Raw genomic sequence first — 22685 nt, 5'->3', positions numbered from 1 at the left:
TGTCCTCTGGCAGCAGCCACAAAAATCAGAGCACCAAACAAGAGTTAAAATTCCCTTCTGTGAAATATGGGCAACCCAGAGCTAGGCAGAGAGAGAGAACAAAGATGGCACCCACCAGTCTCCCTTCCCTCAAAGCAGCTCTGCTTTTAGATGTCAGCCAAGCCAGAAGCCAGACTCTCCGGCCAAGGCTCCTGGATGAGCCAACAGGCGTGTTGCACAGAAAAATGGGGGAATGTTTCAATCTGCCGCCTTTGCAAAGCCGCAGGGTAGTGACCTGCCAGAAGTCTTCTAATTATTTCCGTGCCATGGGACCCAAGAACACAAGGTCGCCAGGCCTCCAGCGCCAGGTCATCAGGGGGTATCCCCTGGGTGGCCCCAGAGTGCACAAGTGCTCCCGCCCGGGAGCTAGTGGCGCTGGAGAGCGTGGCCCCGGGAGCGCAGATGGGGGGGAGCGTCAAGATGGCGCCGCCGAGCTTTGTCCCTCCTGGGCGGTGGAGCAGGCGCCTACGGATGTGTGTCTAATTAAATGCCTGCCAACCAGGCTAATACTTTAATATAAACAAAAGAGCCTCCTTCCTTCACTGGCTAAGATCAGCTGTCTCCGCGCTAGGCCCCAAGAAAGGTAAGTCCACCGCGTCAGCTCCCTTGAGAGCCATTTCTCAGCTTGTTACAGCTTTGTGGGTATCTCGGGGTTGTTTTGCAAAGCTAGATGCTGTGGACGCTGGTCTCTCACATGCAGGTCTTAAACTTGTGGGTGCGGGATGTGGGGTTCACACATTTCACTCAAGGAGACGCACTGGGTTTTGAGGTCGGACCTGACTGGGGTCATTGGGTCATTGCGCTGGAGGCTGGGTTTTTGCTGAGATTGTCTCATTGTCTCAGCCTCTCCTACTCTTCTGGATGTTGGTTTTTATGTTTTTGTTTTTTTTGTTTGTTTGTTTGTTTGTTTTTGGTTTGTTTCTACTTTGCTCAGTTTGTAGTCTTTGCTTAGCTGGCCTTTAGGGTTTCTCTCCCCGCCCATCCCCACCAAAGGAAGTTTTTTCCTGGGTTTGGATGGCTCAGTCCTTTAAGCATCTGGTTTGCGTTTGCTCAGGTCATGATATTGGGGTCCTGGGATCACTCTGCCCCCCCCCCCCCAATGTGTTCTCTCTCTCTCTCTCTCAAAAAAATAAAATAAAATAAAATAAAGGAAACTTTCATATATAGCTGTAGACTCGTGTATCTGTTGGAGGTGAGTTGATGATCTCCCTAGGTGGCCAATCTTGAACCAGAACCTCCCTTTCTCTTGTAATTGAGAATTTTCAATTTGATTTAATCTGTTTCTTTGTTAGACTTTTACCCGTTCCTGATTCTACTTGTTGTTGCCTCTAATTTTATGTGGTTTGAGATACCAGGCAGATTTGTTCAAAATTGTATGTGAAGACAGAGGAGGATAAGAGAAAAATAATTACATGGCTTGAGTGTAAAAATCATTCAGTTGGAGTCCATTGTAGACAAATACTTTTTTTCCCAGTTTATTTTATTTTATTTCTTTTCTGTGTTCCAGCACTCATTGTTTACGTACCACACCCAGTGCTCCATGCGATACGTGCCCTCTTGCACCTTGAAAGGAATTGAGCAGTTAGCACTTCGTCTAAAAATTTCATATTTGTTTCCATTTCCTTGAAAAGCACTTTGTTCAGTATCTAAGGTGATTGTCCCTTGGTCAGTGAGTACCCTACCTGAGACTTAGCTTTGCTAATTCCTCTTATAAAGAAAACGAAACCATTTTATTTGCTCCTCTGTTGCTCTGATGGGCAGGTCTGTGTGTGGAGGTGGCTGGGGGTGAGGCAGGGCTGGAGCAGGCAGGAGAGAGGAAATACTTCTAAATTAGACAGGTGAAAACAAAAATGTAGTATAGAGATAGTACACCACGTAGATTAGGGTGGATATATAATAAATCAGTGCCTAAAGAAAACTGCCCTATTAATATAATCATTAGGGATTTTAATAAAAAGATAGCAACATAACACATCCTGAGACTAACAGACTTTCAGATTCTTCGAATAACAAGGATCAGATCTGAAGTTTTATTCATGTCAGTGATCCAAGCAGTTTTTAAATAGTTTACTTTTCTGTTTGATCTGGAATGCAAATTGCTCAGACCCATTCACTATTGTAAGCATTAAAAGGGGAGTTTGTTCACATTATTCTGATATGTCATCACTTTTCGGGGTTCATTAAAAAGGTAAACATGGTTGATACCTGTGAGTTATAGTCAACTCAGCAGGCATTTAAAACATTAAAGGTATGTGTTCCCTTTCAAAAGAGAAGGAGCTGTGCAAGCAGTAACTTTTTATGTCTAGAGTAAATAGGAATTATTGTCTTTTGTGGTAGTCAATTAATCACCTGGAGTTTTACATGTGATCCTGGCTAGGTTAGAAAGCTTTATTCTTTCTTTCTAACTCTTTTAGCTTTGAACAGTTATTATGCTATTAATTTCTTGGCATTCATTTTGAATAATTTAGGAAAATGTTTATATTTCATTGCTAATGTATGATGCTATCCTACCTCCTTTATGAAGTCTTTTCTGGCCACAGGCTGTCTTCTCTGATAAGAGTTTAACTTGTTTTCTCTACCTGTAATTTGTCACTTTCTACCTTGCACAGTAATATCTTTGGCCTATGCATGTATTACATCCACAAACAGATTTTAAGCTACCTGAAATTCAGGCATTTATCTGAAATTTCTTATTTCTTCAGTCTTTAATTCATTAATTTTTTAAAATTGAAGAATAGTTGACATACAGTATTTTATTAGTTTCAGGTATACAATATGGTAATTCAGTATTTATATACATTATGAAATGATCACCACTCATTAATTCTTGGTTGCTTTGCAACATAATTTTCCTCAGCATATAACATGATTTTTTTCCGTGTAAATATTTCACTTTGTATTTTAGCTTCTGGCATATTCTGATAATGCAAATAAGATACTGAATACAACTGAAAATGCCCATATTTTATGACCTTAAAGCATAATTGAGAAGTCAAATACTATAAACACTGAAGATGAAAGTTAGTTATTTACCTATTTATATGTAGATTTTCTGAATCGGTGCATTTCATGTACATCAAAAATGATTTATCATCTAGATAAAAATCTGTCTGGAAACCAACCTGGCATTCAGCTTGGCAGCTGCTTAATATTCATTAATCTAACCATCCGGTCCTTAAACTGAAAAATTAAAGAATTTGGGGCCTTAAGAAACATGGATACAAACAGCTCCTAAATTTCACATCTTAAAAGATCATCTCTAATGATCTGTTGTCATTTTGTGTGTGCATTTAAGCAACAGTTACTGAGTACGTACAATTAGTAATTTTGTAAGTAACAGAATTCCACAATGGAAAAAAAATCAGAGCTCACATTTGTGTGTGTGTGTGTGTGTGTGTGTGTGTGTGCATGCTTATGTGTTGGAGTAGGGATTGTTAGTGTATTTGTAAGATGTCAAGTTGTTATAAATAAGCAAAGAAAAATAAAGGTCAGTAAAGTGTACAGGTTGATGGATGTGGGTACTAATTGACACACATGGGTAGAGAAGGATTCTATAATGAGGTTATTTGAGAAGAGACATAAATGAAGTAAACCATTTGATTATCTAAGGAGCAAAGTTCCCTGAAGTATAAATGGTGAGTACAAAAACCTTAAGAACAGATCTTGCTTGGCATGATTAAGGAATAGTTGGTGACCTGAACAACAACAACTATCTGAACAAGGGGAAATGTGGCAGAATATACAGTTGAAGAAGTGGTCAGGTATCTGATCATAGCCTCTTGCAGGACACAAAGAATTATAGATTATATTCTGATTATATTCTGATGGTAAACCCTTGAAAGTTTGGAGTCACTTGAGATCTGATCTGACTTACACCATATACGCAATGGTTAAGACAGACTATCAGAATTAATGCACTAATAAAAAATGATTTACACTGTTGAACTTAGCAGGTATTTAAAATGTTAAGTATATGGGCTCTTTTTCAAAATGTCATCTATGTAATTAAATCATGTCTAGGACTTTGAATCTTAGAGATTAACCCCCAAATACTAAGATTTGTTCATTTGTTAGTTATTGTTACTGGTGACATTGTTTCTGAGTACTGGGGAACTTCAGAAGAGTTTGGTGACCTTAAGGCCAAGTGGGTGGTGCTGGTATCCATTGCTTAGGCTCTCAGCAGTTTGGTATCTCTATTTGCATGATTCACCTGGTAGCCTCATTTTCATAGGTCACCTTCTTTAGTCTCTCATATGAAGTAAATTCTGAAAACCAGGCACTCTCCACAATTAAGAGACATTTTTGCCAAATGCAACTTCCACTACCAAATAAATATAAATAAATAACTAAAGGACTTAGATTGACTTTTTTGGGCCAGTTGTCGCATTCTCAACATAAGCCATGGAACAAGGCCCAGTCCTCTGCATTTGGAGCTTCTCCCAGTGATGTGGGAGAAAATCTGCAGCAAGACGTTCATGTAAAAAATCTCTTCTCCAGTTAGAATGACAGAGACCCAGTAAGAATAGAGAGCATCTTAACAAAAAATAGAGATTCTTGGGAGACAAGATTGTAGTGAAAGTAATTTTAACAGTAACATTCCTTCATTCATTAAACATTCATTGAGTGGCTAGTATGTATAGGCACCTAGAGATTCTGTGGGTGCGGTGATGAGCAAGTCAAAATCACTTGTGGCTCGTGTATCCGCATTCTGTGGCATTTTTCACCTCCTCCCTCCCAAACTGTACTCTAGTCAATCCTAAAAGAAAAAGTTTTCATGAAGGGAAACTTCATGAAGGAAAACTTCTTGTTCTGGAAGGAGGGATATAATTTCTGAGAAACAGAAGTCTGGCTGGTGTATTTGTTCAAAGGAAGGAAAGTCAAAACGCTTTGTGATCATATTATCTCAAAAGCTGGTAAGTTTTAGTTGTATATTTGAATCCCTGGGAAGCTTCGATAAAAATCCCAAAGCCTAGCTTGTACTCCAGGCTAATGCATTCAGCTCTCCGGGATGGATGGGGCTCAGGCATTGTTAAAGTTCCACGGGTGATAGGAGTTTTCATCCAAGATTGAAAAACCACTACAGTAGCTTGATGGTGACTTTTGTTCTCCTGGGTATTTTCTTGGGCAAAAATATATTCCAGAACATATGTATGTATATTTGTATGTATGCAAATCCACATGTGTATGTGTTTCTCTTTATATGGTGCAATTACAACATGAAGCAGGGATTATCTGACTGGACATATATTTGGGGGACTTCGTTTTGCTAAATACATCCAAACTCTTCTGTAAGCTGTGGCAATTTGGTATACTAAAAAATCGTTTTTGAGATCACTGCAGAGAAGACTCTACCAGGCTATGTAAACTCCCCAGTAGTAGTAGTAGTAGTAGTAGTAGTAGTACTAATAGTAGTAGTAATTCAGCATAGTTTCTGACTAGAAGCTGCATTAAACCCATGATCATGTGTACTACCCTAATTAATTTTCCTAAGAGAAAACCAGCAGAATCTCTCAAAGGTTAGATTTTCTCTTAAAATAAGCTGAAACTTGTTCGTTAATATAACTCTTATTCAACTATTAGATGTCGATATTACTGTTTCTTATCAAGCAAACTTGGTTGCTGTTGAAAGCCCGTTTCTTGCTTGTGATTAACAGATGTGTGAAAATAGGTGATACATACAAGGGCACTAACACCATCCCTTGACCAGCACAGCTGTGCCTCTGTCTCTCCTGGTCTCTGTTTCTCTCAGCAGTGGCTCTAAACGCATACAGACAGAGGAAAGCATCTTCTTGAGGAACTTAAAGTGAATTTGGTCTCACGAAACAATAAGAGAATGGGCCACTGATGTCCTCTGCTTTAGGGAAATAATGCATTTCTTAGTGTGGGGTAGAGAACCAAATCAACATTAAATTATCTCTGTGTAAGTAAATTACATGATATCAGTAGTTAAGAAACTTGAATATAAAAACATGGCCTGAGGGGTGCCTGGGTGGCCCAGTTGGTAAAGCCTCTGAATCTCGGTTTTAGCTCAGATGGTGATCTCAGGATCCTGGGATGAGCCCGGTGTTGGGCTCCCTGCTCAGTGGGGATTGTGAGATTCTCTTATTCTTCCTTTCCCATCCCACGTGTGCACCCATGTCTCAAATAAATAAAATCTTGAAAACAAAACAAAATAGCAGAAAACCCCCAAATAGCCCAATATATGAAAAGATTTCTGATTTACTTCCAGATCACTTGACATCCATCTTTATAAATCCTTTGATGGTACAACCAAAACCTTTAAGCAGTTGGATTCCCAGCATCTCTCCTCATCCTTCAAGTAGGATTCCAGCTGTGATCTGTCCAATGTTATGATGTTACTATCAGATCTAGACCGAGTGTGCTAATTATTCTTTTAAAAGATGCCAGGATTTCTTCATGCAATTACAATATTGTGCTCTTCTTAAAATGATTTCAAAAGTTGATTCCACCACACTGTCTCTGTTGCTTATTGGTTTTTATTGTTTTTGTTTTTTTTTTAAATAAAAAATGGGGTTATTGTATTGATATTATTTTAGGATACATGACAAATAGTCCTTTTAACAGTGCATAAACATGAATAGACCATACAGGGGTTTATTGCTGAAATTTCAGAGTCTGTTGCTCTTGGCTTCTTGATCTTCCACATTTGCATGGAATAAAGAGCCTGTGACCACTTCATTTTGTTGCTGCCACTACTGCCAGATATAGCAAAGCTAAGACATGTTGCTTTGAGTTACATCCTAGTAGTTTTTGTTAGTATTGTAATTGAGCTTCTCCACTTTAGTTCACTCAAGGGGTTCTGTGGATATCTTGATGCATTCCATATTATACATGGTCATAAATATCCTGTGGAGAAGAACTTTGTATGATATTTATTGATTCTGTGGTTTTGACATGGGTTCATTCTAGGGCTGTGATTTCTTTTTTATTGGTAAACAGTTCCCCACCTTTAATTATGTATAAGTTATCCTCACAGAAAAGTGAAAAGAACAAATATGTTTGCGGCACATGCAACCAAATTGTAATCAAAAGCAATGTCTTATCTGTCCTTCTCTGCACTTCCATCATCTAGTTAACAAACTGGGGTATTTATTAGACTCCACGGATGAACACTTCTCAATTTTAGTGTGTATATGCAATACGTGGGGATCTTAGGAAAATGCAGATTCTGATTCAGAAAATTTAGGGTGGGGCTTGAGATTCTCCTTTTCTGAAAGGTGCCGAGAGAAACCACGTTTGTCCAAGGACCACATTTGAATAGAAAGAAGCTAGAACTGGCTTAAAATCTAGATTCTTGGGCTTTGTACTGCACTTATTAAATTGGACTGCATTGAAATCTCCATAGAAATCTGATTGTTTTTTAATTTCTCTATTAATTCTGGTGAAAAGCAAAACTTTAAACCACAAACTATGAGAAACAATGTAAATAGCTCAACAGGATAAGAGTTTAATTTCAAATGAATTTTTCTAATATCTTTTAAACCTTGGAGGAAGTTCATCAAATTCCGTGCTGCTGAAGATTGAACTTTTAAAGTAGAAGCCTTTGGAAAGGCGGTGCTCCATCAGGAAATATCTTTTTTCCCCTACGTGTTTCCCTCAATCCAAGGTGGACTGTTTCTCAGAGCAAGGCTTCTGGTGCATGGCCTCTGTGATGTCGGAAGATGGAAAGCACATCTCCCCCCAACCATTGCTGTGTCCTCACAGCATTTGAGAGCAGGCTTGAGTCTGAGGCGGTGTTCCCAGGGCAGCTAATCGCGCCATGCCCAGTGTTGCTCAGTGTAAAGGGAACCTTCTAATAGTCTATCATTTGGGGGGCCTCCGATTTGCTTAACACTATACCTAAAGTTGAAATTTTAAGTTATGTTATTTTCCAAGTGTCTTAGAATATTCATACCATATGAACACCTTTATGTATAAATCTGTCACATTTTGTATTTCATTAAGATATATTTTAAGAGGTGAAATATTTAAACATAATTATTTTAAGGCTACCATTATATAGTAAACAGTTAAATACTACTAATTTATAGTTTTTAAGAAGAAACTATAGAAACATATCTTTTACTTTATCCTTGCTAACATTCAGCAAAACTTTTCTAAAAATAATATGGGAGGTTGAGTCGTGGGAATAGAAATGAGACAAGATTGGCCTTGTGTTGCTAACTTTTGAAGCCAGATGAAGGATACGTGAGGTCTTATTATTCTATTCTGTCTACTTTTGTACATGTTTAAAATTTTCCTCAATAGGGGCGCCTGGGTGGCTCAGAGGGTTAAGCCTCTGCCTTTGTTTCTGGTCATTATCCCAGGGTCCTGGAATCAAGCCCTGAGTCCGACTCTCTGCTCAGCAGGGAGTCTGCTTCCCCCACCCCTCTCTCTCTGTGTGCTTGTGATCTCTGTCAAATGAATAAATAAAATCTTAATAAATAAATAAATAAATAAAATACTCAATAGAATGTGGAAAAATACTTGGACTCACTATAATAATGCAGCCAGACAAACCTTTCTTTTTTTTTTTTTTTTTAAATTTATTTATTTGACAGACAGAGATCACAAGTAGGCAGAGAGGCAGGCAGAGAGAGAGGAGGAAGCAGGCTCTCCGCTGAGCAGAGAACCCGATGTGGGGCTCGATCCCAGGACCCTGGGATCATGACCTGAGCCAAAGGCAGAGGCTTTAACCCACTGAGCCACCCAGGCGCCCCCAGACAAACCTTTCTAAAGGAAAATCTGTTCATATTTGTCCCCTCCTCATAGTCTTTGGTAGCCTCCTTTGCTCTCAAACTTTAAAAGAGATAACTGAGCTCATATGGCCCCCTAGGTTCTAGCTCTTGTGTAATTATTAAACTTCATCTTAAACAATATTCTCCTTTATTCTCTAAGATTCTCCACGTTGATTTATTTGCGTCTCCTGTGACATACTTTTCATCTCTGGGGTCACATTTTCTTTTCTCTTTGAAACTTCTTTCGCTAACCTCTAATCCCAGTTTCTCATAAGTATTTTTTTTTTAATTTATGATTTCTTTTTCTTTTTTTTTTTTTGTAGTTCAGTGTCCATATTTTGTCCATCTCCTCTCAGATAACTTTTATTTCTTCTTTTACCTTTATTTTCATCCAGTGCTTTTGATTCTATTGCTGTCACCAATTGAGTATAAAGCATTTGAATTTTGCTTTTGATACTGATAATGGTAGTACTGATTCTCTAATCATTATTTAGTTTATTTTCATTCCTTTCTTATTTCACTCAGCCTTGCTTTGTTCAGCTTATTATAACATTTGATATTGAGCCTTGTTTTCTTTTATTGACCATGAAAATGATTTTAAAATTCTTTCATTTCATCTAGTACATTATTTTTAGATGCGCCTCCTTCATGTGCATTTTCAAAGCCCTGTTTCCTCATCTTAGGATGAGCACTTTCAGAGCACTGTTTCCTCATCATTCATTTGCAGAATCCTGTCATTAATTTTGCTTAAATTGGGTACATGCCTGTGGACTCTGAGATGGAAATGTTCATGCAGAGGTTTAAGCAAGAGTGTCCTTCAGAAAACCATTTCTAAGATGTAGGAAAAGCAGGATCAGGCAGAGGGAGAAATTCCATCCTAATGCAGTTTAAAAAGTGACCTCAGCTGTGCCTCAGTTTACACTGAGAGCAGTGTGCTAAGGAGACAGAGGAACCCAGCCTTGAATCACCCGCCCCTGCATTAGTGTGACGGGGCAGTTGGTAATGAGGATGCAACTTTGAGACTTCAGCAGCCCAAGTCCTGTGAGCTGGCAGATTAGATACCTTGGACATCAAAGGGTCCCTGCTATCTTCTCAGATCTACTTCTAGTGATTTCATCCTGTCTTGGAACAGTTTTCTCAGGATTCTGGTTTGTCTCCTCTCCAAGGAACCAAAAATTGAAGGTTAGTGGAAGAGACTTAATTCCTTGTTGCTCCAGCTGATTTAAAAACTCATTGTCTCTTTCCTTTAGGTTTCCCCATGCCTGTGGACAGCATCTTTGCTGCTCCCCATGGCATACTTGGTGAGGTGATCCAGACTAAGCCCCTGGTCACTGTGTCTTAGGCCAGGCTGCTGCATTTTTTTCATTTGTCATCAGGTTTGGTCAGGGGAGTGCCAAGAGATACCACCTAGATCAAAGCTCTCTTTGTCCTGAGATACAATAGTAGCCTTTTTCAGATGATCAGTGTCAGTTACACCAAGACATCATTTTTTCCTTTGTATGCTTTACTTAGGTCATGGGATCCTGAAGTGATTGGGTGGTAGTCTTAGCTTAGGTTCAGTGTAGCTTGGGTTCAAATGAAACTCTTAACTCTCTCCCCTGGTGGAAGCATTTTCCTCTTTGTGAAACTGGATTTTCAGATCAGAGTTCCTCAGTCTTGCCACCATAGACATTTTGAGCCAGATAATTCTTTGTTATAGGGAACTTTTGGTATATTACAGGAGGTTTAGCAGCATCCCCGGCCTCTAACCACTAGTCAGAGTAGTGTCCTCTAGTTGTGACAACCAGAAACATCTATGGACATAGCCAGACATTCCTCCTTCCTTCCAGGAGAGGCAAAATGATCCAGTTGGCCTAGGCCCACAGAGACTAAATTATAGAGAACAAGAAGCTGTGCGTCCCCAGCTGTCTCACTAGGAGTGACTGTACTACTGTCCTTTGGTCCTAGTATCCGTGCAACCTACCATTTAGGAACAAAATAGGATTCGCTAATTTAGGGAATGTACCATGTGCTTATGGAGAATGGCACAAGGTGTCCTCTCCAAGCTGACCTGTGGTCGCACTTTTAAAAGATCATCTTCACTCTATTTGCCCAGAGCCTTGGGACAATGGTGGGAGGAGAACAGGGTAAAAAATATTTGATGAGTCTATGGATGTAGTCAGCACATTGTGAGCCAGACCTTTCTTTAGCAGGACTTTATTTGTTGTCAAGTCCACATCACCTGTCTAACAGAGGTACAATCATGATATTTTGGGACCTGGATTATTAGTATTGATCCAGACCTTTTGTCCTAGAACTAAAATCCTTACTCCTCTTTCACAACACATAGTTGCCAAGTATCTGGTCATGATTTCTTTAGAAAAGCACTGGGGGTATCACTGTCATCCACACCCATAGTCATGTTGTACAGTCCTTCCTTATGGGGACTTGATGCTTCTTCATCAGTCAGTAGATTTCAGTCATCAAGTTGGCTCATGTCTGGAAACTGGATCTGAGAATGTGACGTTTTATTGGGGAGACTGCCCTCAGCCTTCTCATTGTCCATCTCCAAAATTTTTTATTGTACATATTCAGCCATATTTCTGTTGGCTTTTACACTATTTTGTGCCTCAGAACATTGCATTCTATTTTTTCAATAGTTCCCTGTGTGTCAGGATCACAGGCTGCCCCTCAAACCTTGCTACTCATTATGGTAATTGCTCCCACCTGAATTCTGTTGGTTAAGGCCTACCAGCTGGACCCTATTATCTAAGGATCCTTATTACTTTCAGGGACTTCTGTTCTGAAACAGCATTTTCTGTGACAATCCTAGCCATGGGGGACAACCACCATAGAGCTTCCCAATGATCCTGGCTAACTCTCACTAATATATATCTTTATGTTTGATGAGTGGAGTATCCTTTGGGCACTCCCACTGAACATAGTTGGCTTGTGGGTTTTTCAGTCTTATCCAGGAAGAGGGACCTCACCAAGAGATGAATCTGTAGACACCTTATCTTAGACTTTCCAGCTTCCAGAACCATGAGAAATACATTTCTCTTGTTTCAGCCACCAGTCTGTGGTGTTTTTTTATAGTAGCCTGAGTAAACTAAACAGACCTTCCTCCAGCAGGTAGCTTGGGGGGGTCACTTTCTCCAAACGTCCAAGGCCATCCTAGTAGCTTATTAACAGTGTTTCATAGGGTCTCTGCCAAAATATTAAATCTCATATTTTGGGAGAACTCTTTATATATACCTTTATGCCTTTCTTCTTGATCCCACATCCAAAATATTTTTTCTTCTTGCTCTAGTACATACTGCTTAGATGTCAAAGCTCTATTTCTTTTCCTCCCTTAGAAAGTCCAACAACTGCTTCAGTTATACTGAAATTTGACTCAAACTATTAGTCCAGTGGCCAGGCAGGGAAAGAAAGGTACATTCTGTAGGACAGAACATACTATCTTACAAGGCAGAGGCCTCTGCATTGCCTACAAGCAAGGTCAAGAGGGAATACTAATATTTAAACAAGAGACTGAGATGCTTCTGCAGATCAAAGGGTTCAGGGAGCTGTGAAGTTTCAGAACTCTCCAGAGTCATAAAATAAGATGTTCCCTGGGGCGTCTGGGTGGCTCAGTGGGTTAAAGCCTCTGCCTTCGGCTCAGGTCATGATCCCAGGGTCCTGGGATCGAGCCCCGCATCGGGCTCTCTGCTCAGCAGGGAGCCTGCTTCCCTCTCTCTCTCTGCCTGCCTGCCTAATGTGATCTCTGCTAATTAAAAAAAAAAAAAAAAAAAAAAAAAAAAAAAAAAAAGATGTTCCCATCTGAAATCTCAGGCCTCCATTCTTTACCTACCAGTGCCAAATCTAAGTGTAACAAACTTGCCAGGGTTGAGAAGTCAAACCTCGCTAGAGATTTCCACCCTTATGATTAAGTTCTGGGCCCAATCTTCATTGTGTTTCTGCACTTTAGCTATCGGTGGTGGGGATCTCTTCATAGGCATCCAAAGAAACAACCCTCTGACTTTCACATTTCATCTTAAGCTGATGATTATTCACCTTCAGACTGCTCTTTCTTTCTCTGATGCATCAGATGTCTCCCTGTAGCAACCATCTAATTTCATAGTTGTTAAAAAACTACTTTCCCCTGTCCCTTCCAAATGCTCAGGACATGCCTTATATTCTGTTCCCAGGCATCTGTCCCCACTTCCTACCAGCGAGGGTCTTCACACTTGCCTCCCTAGAGAACACCAGGGGCTGCCAGTGTCCTGTTGACCACCAGAGAAGGATCTTCTTCGTCATCTGGCTGGCTGGTGAGTCAGGCCTCCAGTTCTCACTTTAGAGTTGGCTTCCTAGGACCTTTGCTAATGCAACTCCCTCAGGCCAGATTTCCTGGAAATGAAATGATTAGAGGTTTCTGTACAGGAAGTTTATTGCAAGGACATGCTGGACCACTCCTGCAAGGCTGTGAAGAAAGTGGGATTGGGCAAGAAGAAAAGCAGAACTGCGGTTCAGTCTCAGTATTGGGGCCTATCCATGGGGAGCTCCAGAGCTGGTGTGTGTGTGTGTGGCCCTTCACACTCATCCCAGCAGGAAACAGAGAAGCATAGGGAGTTTCTTGAGCACCATCTCCTCCACAACACTTAAAATTAGTGAATTTTATTGTGTATAAGTTATACCTTAATAAATAAATAAGAGGAAAACATTTATACTCCTAATGGCAAGTAAAATAAAATTCTAAAATAATATTACAGGGGACTGAAGATTTTTCTGAATATGTCAGGATGGAGGAGAGGGTTAGAGTATATATATATATAAACTTTAAAATCCCCTTTAAAACTCTTTTTGCTCAATATCTGACTCTTCAAAGTACTTGCTACCTCTCTTCTGTACTCTTATTTTGCCCTACTTGGAGCATTTCCAACATCGTCTTGGGCTTTTTATCTACATCCATTTATCTCCCTGACCATTTCTTTCTCACGTAAGATAATTTCACTCTCAGCTTTTGCTGTTCACAGCTCCATCCACTGATCTACTTTACTACTCAGGATCTTCTTTGGGATCCATCCACCTTTGAAGGTTGAAGATGAGATTATAATTCTTTGTAGTCAATATTTTATTCTCTCATGTCTACCTATGTTAATTACAGCCCTCAAATGTTCCCTATCAGTGAAAATAAAATCTTTTAATATTTATTTCAAAATGACCAGTAGTTTTTATTGTTTAAAAATTATTTTTAACAATTTTTCTTATAAAAACATGGATGGGACTGGAAGAGATTATGCTGAGTGAAATAAGTCAAGCAGAGAAAGTCAATTATCATATGGTTTCACTTATTTGCGGAGCATAACAAATAACATGGAGGACATGGGGAGATGGAGAGAAGAAGGGGAGGTGAACCATGAGAGACTATGGACTCTGAAAAACAACCTGAGGGTTTTGAAGGGGCGGGGAGGGGGTGGGAGGTTGGGGGAACTAGGTGGTGGGTATTAGGGAGGGCACGGATTGCATGGAGCACTGGGTGTGGTGCAAAAACAATGAATACTGTTACGCTGAAAGGAAATAAAAAAATAAAACTATAAAATGATCCAACAAAAAATGTTTTTATTGTTTAAAAATTGGATAAAAATTAGAATTCAACAGTATCTACTTAACCCAAGGTGCCCTTTGAAAACTAGATTAGGCAGGAGAAGTTCAAAATCTGTCCTTCGGCAAGATGCTACATTCCTCATGATAGAGTATTTTAGATAAATGTGTATCAGAAATTAGTCTTTCAAGCAACATTTTATTCTGTTTAGAAAAATTCATGACTTTACTACAGATATATGTATTTCAATTAAATGGTGGTACAGTGACAATAAGATTCAGTTTAAAAGTTGATTGCAAATGAGAGCAATAGCTCATCTTTTAGATATTGAAAACTGTCATCAGATCTCTGCCTCAAATACTGTCTGTTTACTAAAGAAAACCTGTAGGAATATTTATTAACCTATAGGTGAGCTCAAATAGGTGGGTTTTTTTGTTTTTGGGGGTTTTTTCTTATGCCAGGAGAGGAAATTGGAAATTTCTGGATGGAGTCATAATATGAGAGGTAATGGGAGAAAGTAATAAACTGGGTAGATAAGCAGTTCCTTCTAGCATGAAAATGTGCTGCTCACCCATGTTCCCAGCAGATTTTTTTTCTTTTTAAGATTTTATTTATTTATTGGAGAGGAAGAGGGAGAGAGAGAGAGAGCCCATAGAGAGAGAATGAGAGGGAGAAGCAGACTCCCTGCTGAGCAGGGAGCCCAATGTGGGGCTAGATCCCTGGACCCTGAGATCATAACCTGAGCCCAAGGCAGATGCTTAACTGCCTGAGCCACCCAGGCATCCCCCAGCAGATTTTTTAATATCTTTTTTTCTCATTCTTTCAGGGCCGCAGATGAGCTGCTGTAACACTTCGCTGGACTCCCCTAAGGTTTTTTTTTCTGATTCATTTACCAATCCAAAGCCAGCTTCCCTTTGTAAGGAAAATGCATTGAGGAAGAAAAAAAAATCTATAATATCCAGGACCATCCCAAATAACTTTAAAGTAAGCATGTAGACTTTGCTTCTTAAACTTACACCATCATTTTATACAAAGCAAGGATTGCCTCATGCTTGATCCACTGTGTATTGTGCTAATTTTTGACAATAGATTCTAAAAATATGCTGCTTAAATATAATGCAGGCATTCACCATGAAACCTGATTATTTAAGTATTAACTCTAAAAACCTTAGAGATTATGAGGCTTATTGAGTTGAACCAGCCTCTGAGGATAAACACTCTTGAAAAAGTCCACTCACATTCTATCAGGTAATTTTATGTATACGGTTATTTCTCCCAAACATGGTGACATTGAGATAAGCTCAAAAATTTCATAAAATGAAAAATACTGGATTTTCCATTTTTAGTAAGCAGAAGATGATTCTGTGCAGTTTAAGAAAAAATGTACTTATTTATCTATCATAAACTATCAAAGTTCACTAACAGTGAGCATTTAAGGCTCATTCTGTGAAGCAGAATATTTGCAGAAATTCATCAGATACTTGTTAATGTTTACAAAATTAAGCATTTCTATACAATGTATACTTTTTAAAAACCTCTTAGGCAAGCGGTAAGATAGTCCTAGGTCCTTCCAGAAAGAGAAAAAGCCAATGCAGACGTGCAGAAAAAAGAACAGAAATTATCTGTTTGGATGCTCCTTTTTCTTTTTTTTACTAAGATATAAATACCGTTCTCCCCAACTCCAAGGTTATACATTATTTATGTCTATACATAAATAGAGAATTTTTATCTTTTGACTCTACATGAAAATTTAATTTAATGGAAGTGAATGCTATAATTGAGATTTTAGTTGGTATTTTAATTTTATTTAAAAAATATTTGTGCTAAGGGTACAATCAATCAAAGCATTGTTCAAAATGCTTTATTAATATTAACTCATTTACTCTTCTCCATACTGAGGTGGGCAATATTTGATAACCCTATTTTACAGACAGGAACAGGCATAGAGTAGTTAGTAACTTCCTGAAGGTCACACAGCTGATAATTGGAAAAGACAGAACTCTTTCCAGGAATTCACTCTCTGGAGTTCATACTCCCAACAATTGTACTATGCTGGATAGTAGAATGATAAATTATAAAGCTGGAAGATATTTAAAAAATTGTATTTTTCAAATTTACACAAAATAAGAACAAAAATCAGTTTAAAGGAGCTCTCTACCTCATTTGCAGCTTCTGTCTCCACTCCTCCTCCTATGTTATCCTCATTGACCCCGGCATGTTCACTGTCAAGCCATAAAACACCATAGCCTAATGGCCAGTATGTTAACTTTCTGTTCATTAGGCAGCAAAGATTTAAAGAAAGGGTCTTGGAACTGTGCTTTTTAAGTTTGCATCCTGGTTCTGCCATTTAGAAACCACATAACTTTGCAAGTTATTTACCTTCTCTGGGCCTCCATTTGGGTTCCTGGGAGGATTAAGTGATTTAAAATGAAGAGTGCATAGTTAATGAACAGGTCAGTCTTGCTGTTTTTATGATTTATCTAGGTAGAAGCACCTTCTTCGTAAGAGGGTTGCAAGTTTTAACTCATACCTTCTATAGTTCTCTCAAGCATCCCCCTCATTGCCAGGTGCCTAATAGGAGGTCAGCAATGGGTGTGAGCTTCTTCTCTCAGTGGTTCAGTTCTTCTAACTCTCTTCCCTAGAGTGTGGCCATTTAACTGGTCTCTTTGCCAGATTTTCAGCCAGTTCTACAAATAGTCTGATTTCAAAATCCAATATTGAATTATACTATATCACAGAGTAAAATTTTAAGTATTATAAAATCATTCAGTGTCCTATGGACTTAGATTCTAGCTGCTTTTTCCTGCTTCATGTCCTTAGTTTTCCTTATTTATATACCCTGTGTTCCTGTCACACCAGAGAAGTCACCTATCCAAACACACTTTTATACCTCTGTGCTGGTAGTCATGCCTTTCTGTCTACTTGAATGCCCTTTTCAGTAGCTACTTAGCACAGATCCCATTCAAAAGTTCTCTATGACCCTGTTCAGTCATTTGGAGATAATTTATTATTCCTTTAACTGTGCTTCAAAGGTAGACTACTTGTAATCTTCCTATAGTTCTAATCACCCTCCATAGTATTTTAAAATAATTAGTTGTATACCTACCTGTTGTGTCACCATGCAGGAAGAAAATGCCCTGTATTCTTCTCTACAGGAAAAAAAAAAGCCTGTTATTTTTATAAGTTCTCAAAAATATTTGTCATATGCACAAAATATAGATCAAATACTTAACGGTTCCTCAAGAATAATTTGGAAAAGGTAGCTTGTCAGAAATACAGAAGGAAAATAAAAACTTAATATTTACATTGGAAATTGGTTTGCATTCAACTTCTAAAAACAAATTTGGAAAATAATATAAAGCAGATACTCAGTTAATGGGAGCAAGATGGAAAATGCTATTGCCAAACCATATTTAAGAGTAATCAAGTTCTCTAAATTGAGCATAAGTCTGAAGCATGATCAGGTTAACAAAAAAGAAAAGACCAGTGTTATTTTGCCTCAGTTGGAAACAGAGTGTGGGGAAATTTGTATTTTTCCCTCAGAGAGCAGGGTGACTTTATTCCTTCCATTAAGCCAATTTTGTGCCAAACCTTAGCCAGTGCTTCAGATCTTTATTAATACCTCTTTCCCACTGAGCCTGTTTATCCCATTTTGTGCCTCCCTTTCTCTGCTCCCTAACTGGTTACTCCCTCACCTTTAATTTTGTGTTAATGAACATCAGTGTGATAGCTTCCCTTATATTAAATGGGTATTTCGTATAGCTTTATGGATTTAGAGACCTGATTAAAGATCACCTAAGCGTTGAATTTCTCTTAGATTGGCCATGCAATATAGTTGGTCAGTCAGCAAATTCATTAAGTATCTAATTATGTCAACCATTGTGCGCTGCAGTATTGTCAAAAGAAGGGGATCATTTGGTTGTGGCCACAGAAACCAGATGATGAAGGGGATGTCATCATTTGGAAAGTGTCACAATATGTTGCACACGTTGTGCCACTGCTGTGGCTGTAAGGCCTGCCGCCTTCAGAATCCAGCTGGTGGCAAATGTGGCTATCAGTCCAAGTGGAAGAGAACGTATCACTGGAGTGCCAAGACTACAAGAGGATATACCACTGGGAACATCCAAATGAATCATCTACAAATAGTGTACTGCAGATTCCAGCATGGATTCTGTGACGTAACAACACCGAGCCCCAGGAGGGCCACTGGTACAGCATCCAGTTCATCCTTACGATTTCAGTGATTAGCCACAGAATAAATGTTCCGGTTAAAAAAAAGAGAGGGCGAGAAGGAAGGGAGAGAGGGAAAGAGGGAAGGCAGACAGACAGGCAGACATAATCATTATCCACATAGAGCTCACAGGTCCGGGTAGTGGGAATAGTGTGTGTACAGACTTTGGGATGAAAAATGATGAGGAACTGTAGAGGCAACTGGAGGAAGTCAGCATTTTTTTTTTGCGGCGAATACAAAGAATTGAATACATAAGGCTAGAGATGAAGGCAAAATGATTTGAAGTCTTCTAGTTGACTTCAGCAATTTGTACTTGATCCTTGAGTTCTTTCCTTCCTCTTACAAAGAATGGATTTTCCTTGAAGTTATCAAAAGCTGTTCACTCTTCTTGTGCACTGTACCCCGTCTCACTTAGCCTACTGAAGACTTTGTTGCTGCAATCGCATATGTGCTCTCTGTCCTGAATAATTTTTTTCATACTGGATCATACCTATAAAACTATAAGTCCACATTTTACAAAATAAGAAGCCATTTATCACCAGTCCATCTTCCTGCTCCATTTTTCTGCACCCCGTGTAGAATATCTCATCCCCAAATTTATCTGTACTTAACTGTCTACACTTTCTTATCAGTCCATCGTAACATAATTCTGTCTGGATTTTGTCCCTGTGCTACACTAAACCTACTTTAGCGAAGTAATCTGTGACCTTCATTATGCATGCCTCAGCTGATCCAATAGCATTTAACAGGCCTGCACCTCACTCTTAAAATTTCTCATTCAGATCTCAGACCTAAGTCCACCAGTGTAACTAACTTTGTTTGAATACATATCACATTGTCTGAGTTGTTTCACTAAAGCCATTGTCACTAGTCTTTTAGTGAGTTCAAGAGAGTGTTGGTGCTCATAGCTTACCAACAGTTTTCTTTAATCCTTTCTTTTTTTTTTTTTTAAGATTTTATTTATTTATTTGACAGAGAGAGATCACAAGTAGGCAGAGAGGCAGGCAGAGAGAGAGGAGGAAGCAGGCTCCCTGCTGAGCAGAGAGCCCGATGTGGGGCTCCATCCCAGGACCCTGGGATCATGACCTGAGCTGAAGGCAGAGGCTTTAACCCACTGAGCCACCCAGGCGCCCCTTTAATCCTTTTTAATACTCCTTTTTTACTCCTCAACTCCTGAAGCTTTGATACTCTAGAGATAAATAAAGGTCTCAGAGTAGTCTAGCAGGTTTTCAGCTACCCACATTTGACATTTCTACGTAGTTGTCTCACTTTGGAATGTACAATCTCTGATGTTAATGGCTCATATAAACTGAGATGAGAAAAAATTCATTTTTTTATACCCATGTATCTTGAGATGAATCACAATTCTTCATTTAGAACAGAGAATCAGTCTACTTTGGGACTCTGAGGTCAAAATTTCTTCTGTGTCATGAAGTTGCTAGGTAGCTGGTAGTTGAGACGGTAAGGCCACTTTTTTCCTTTTCTTGACAGAAGAGCTCCAAATATAGGTCCCCAGGGAACAACATGCTTTCTTTACTCTAAATCTTTCCACCCAAGTAGAGTAAACCATATGGATGAGAAAATAAGGAAAAAAAAAAAGGCTGCTCTGCTAAGTGCATGGTGGAGCCACTTTAGTCACATGGGTAAGCCCATAATGGACTGAACTTCTTAAAGTTTGTAAAACCTCTTTCTCTGGGAGAGCCAGACCCTGATATATTATCCTAGGAAAGAAGACATCTTGCAAAGTAAAGTATAAAAGTCTGAACATATTGGAGAGGAAAATAAAGAGGAAAATTATAAATAAAAATATAGATGTTATATTTTACAATCAGGAAAAGGAAGAGAGATGGCTTGTGAGCTTAATGATTTTCAGCTGTATTTTTTTTCTTAATCGCAGAGCCCAGTGTACCTTGCAGTGTAATTCACCTTTTATCCGATAATAGAAACAAACATATATATGGAATTATATAGTAACGTATTTAATATATAAAAGTGTAATTATTTTACATGTTAGAAAATAAGTCTTATTTTTAAAATCACATATTTTTGGCATTCTTATAAAGGAGAAAAACTAGAAACATTTCTGTTTTAGTATCATTCTAAATAGTTACAGAATTTCAGTGTTTGTGTAGCTTGTAAAATGGACTCTCAAAATCATTAAACAAAAATATGGATTATAAAAATCACATAAGAGTTCTGCCTTATCTACTTAAATCTCTCAAAAACATTCATAGTTTAATGTTGTTAAATTTCATTGTCAGCCTCAGAGATACTGTATTGATAAGGATAAAAATTTATTGTTAAGCTTTTGATATATATACAGAGATTTGATTGATAATCTCCATCCATTACGTAATTGTGTGATTATGTAATGTTGGAACCTGCACTTACTTACAAAGTAACCATTTTGTCATTTCACATCTCATTTCATTTTTGTATCAGATGCACTTACTTTGAGTATACTGTTATAATTTAATTACCTGTGATGACCATGGACATCAATAAGACTACACAACTTAAATAGATCATTTTATTTCTATAGAGACTTCATACATATATAGCTGAAGAAGCAATTCATACCACTGACATTTTGACATGCCTAGGACATAACAGCTATCCACCAATGCATCTAACCATATGGTATATTTCTACTAATGAACAGCCACACTCATGCAAGTTCTGATGCTGCCATTAATCTTTTCTGGATGAATTTAAAGAGAAAAATGATAAATAACTTGGTGAGGTATAGGGATGGAAATACAAGTTCTAGATTAAAGAAGAACAAAGGAAAGTTGAGTGGATAGTCACAATACATCTTGATTAATATTTGTAGTTAATTAGTCAAGGATATTTGAACTTAACATGTCTTACACAAGGTGCTTTACCGCTATTTAATCTTTACTGTTTTCTGTTTATTGACTATCTTTCCTGCTAAAGTGGATTGATTTTTCTCTTTATGCTTGGTACCTAGTCCCGTGAAAAGAAAACATTTACAGTATAAATATAGTAGTTATAATATAATATAATATAATATAATAAATATAATATGTAACATTATATTATATTATAATAATCTAATATAAATATAGTAGTTTTAAATTATGTACTAAAAAAATTGTATATTCTCTTCAGTTAAGTCAGTATCCAAAACAAAATATCTTAGTTTTCCAGTAGTATATTGTGAAGCAACATTGCCTATGTAATACTGTTGATAGATTAAAAAAGTCACATGTGTAGATGTGAGAAAAGAGGATGCGCCAAATGCTCATTGTCCAGTTGGTACTAAAGAGAAGTTTTGCTTTGAATTTTTAAGTTTAGAATGTGTGGAGGACAATAAGAGGGTTTGAAATTTCTAGCTGAACCCTAACCTTTAGGTGTTTGTCTTTGTTTATTCTTGGCAAAATGCAGTTCTATTTCAGAGATAAAAAGGTTTAAATGGGCTATTAAAAATCTCCTTGAACTTCAAAGAGCCCTTAAAGCGAACATTTCATGAGTTAAATACGAATGAACAAAACCATGTGGGTTACATTTCCTTTAAATTTTACATGCATTTAGAAATTAAGGAAAGATACACACAAAATAAATTCTCAGTTTTCATTAGACTCTACATTGAGTGGTCAATAATGCCATAACTTTGTCTGTAATGAGTTTAAAAATTAAGTATATCTGAAGCAGAAAAATGCTTTATCAGTAAATTAGAATGAAAAAAAAAAAACCTTACCATGATACAAATTCTCAATGTCACCAAAAATTAGCTTAGCAATTTTCTCACTGTACATGACAATGTACTATAAAATGCTACTAAATTAGATCCAATCTCTGCTTTCTGGGATTTTACAGTAATTCACACTGTGAGATGAGTTCATTTATTCAACCTAAAAAAGAAAACTAATACATAATAAAATATATACAGCATAATTTACAAAGTGCATTGTGCTTTTCAAGACAGCATATGTTGCTGAAGAATGACTATAGACATGCCAAGTCAGAATCTGAGAGAGAGGGGGGATATGGATGGAGGAATTGAGAGCTCTTTTGTGTTACATCTGGAAAAGAAATGAAATCTTATATGAAATTTATTTTTCAATGATGACAAGATAGTAGCTTGTCAAGCTAC

At 38.0% G+C, this 22685-nt stretch overlaps 1 protein-coding gene across 1 annotated transcript; it reads left to right on the top strand.

The window, feature by feature from the left end:
* Nucleotides 1-18275: 18275 nt before the first annotated feature.
* LOC131830174 (large ribosomal subunit protein eL37-like) lies at nt 18276-18581 on the top strand. The gene has a single exon (XM_059172531.1). It carries the CDS (start codon nt 18276-18278, stop codon nt 18579-18581), a length of 306 nt encoding a protein of 101 aa, XP_059028514.1.
* Nucleotides 18582-22685: the final 4104 nt, after the last annotated feature.

This window comes from Mustela lutreola, chromosome 4 (assembly GCF_030435805.1).
Source record: "Mustela lutreola isolate mMusLut2 chromosome 4, mMusLut2.pri, whole genome shotgun sequence".
Taxonomy (NCBI): domain Eukaryota; kingdom Metazoa; phylum Chordata; class Mammalia; order Carnivora; family Mustelidae; genus Mustela; species Mustela lutreola.
This window is presented reverse-complemented; position numbering and strand designations above follow the sequence as displayed.

What these genes read in the sequence shown, in the direction of transcription:
- LOC131830174 (XM_059172531.1), top strand. Translation starts at nt 18,276, where the DNA reads ATGATGAAGGGGATGTCATCATTTGGAAAGTGTCACAATATGTTGCAC.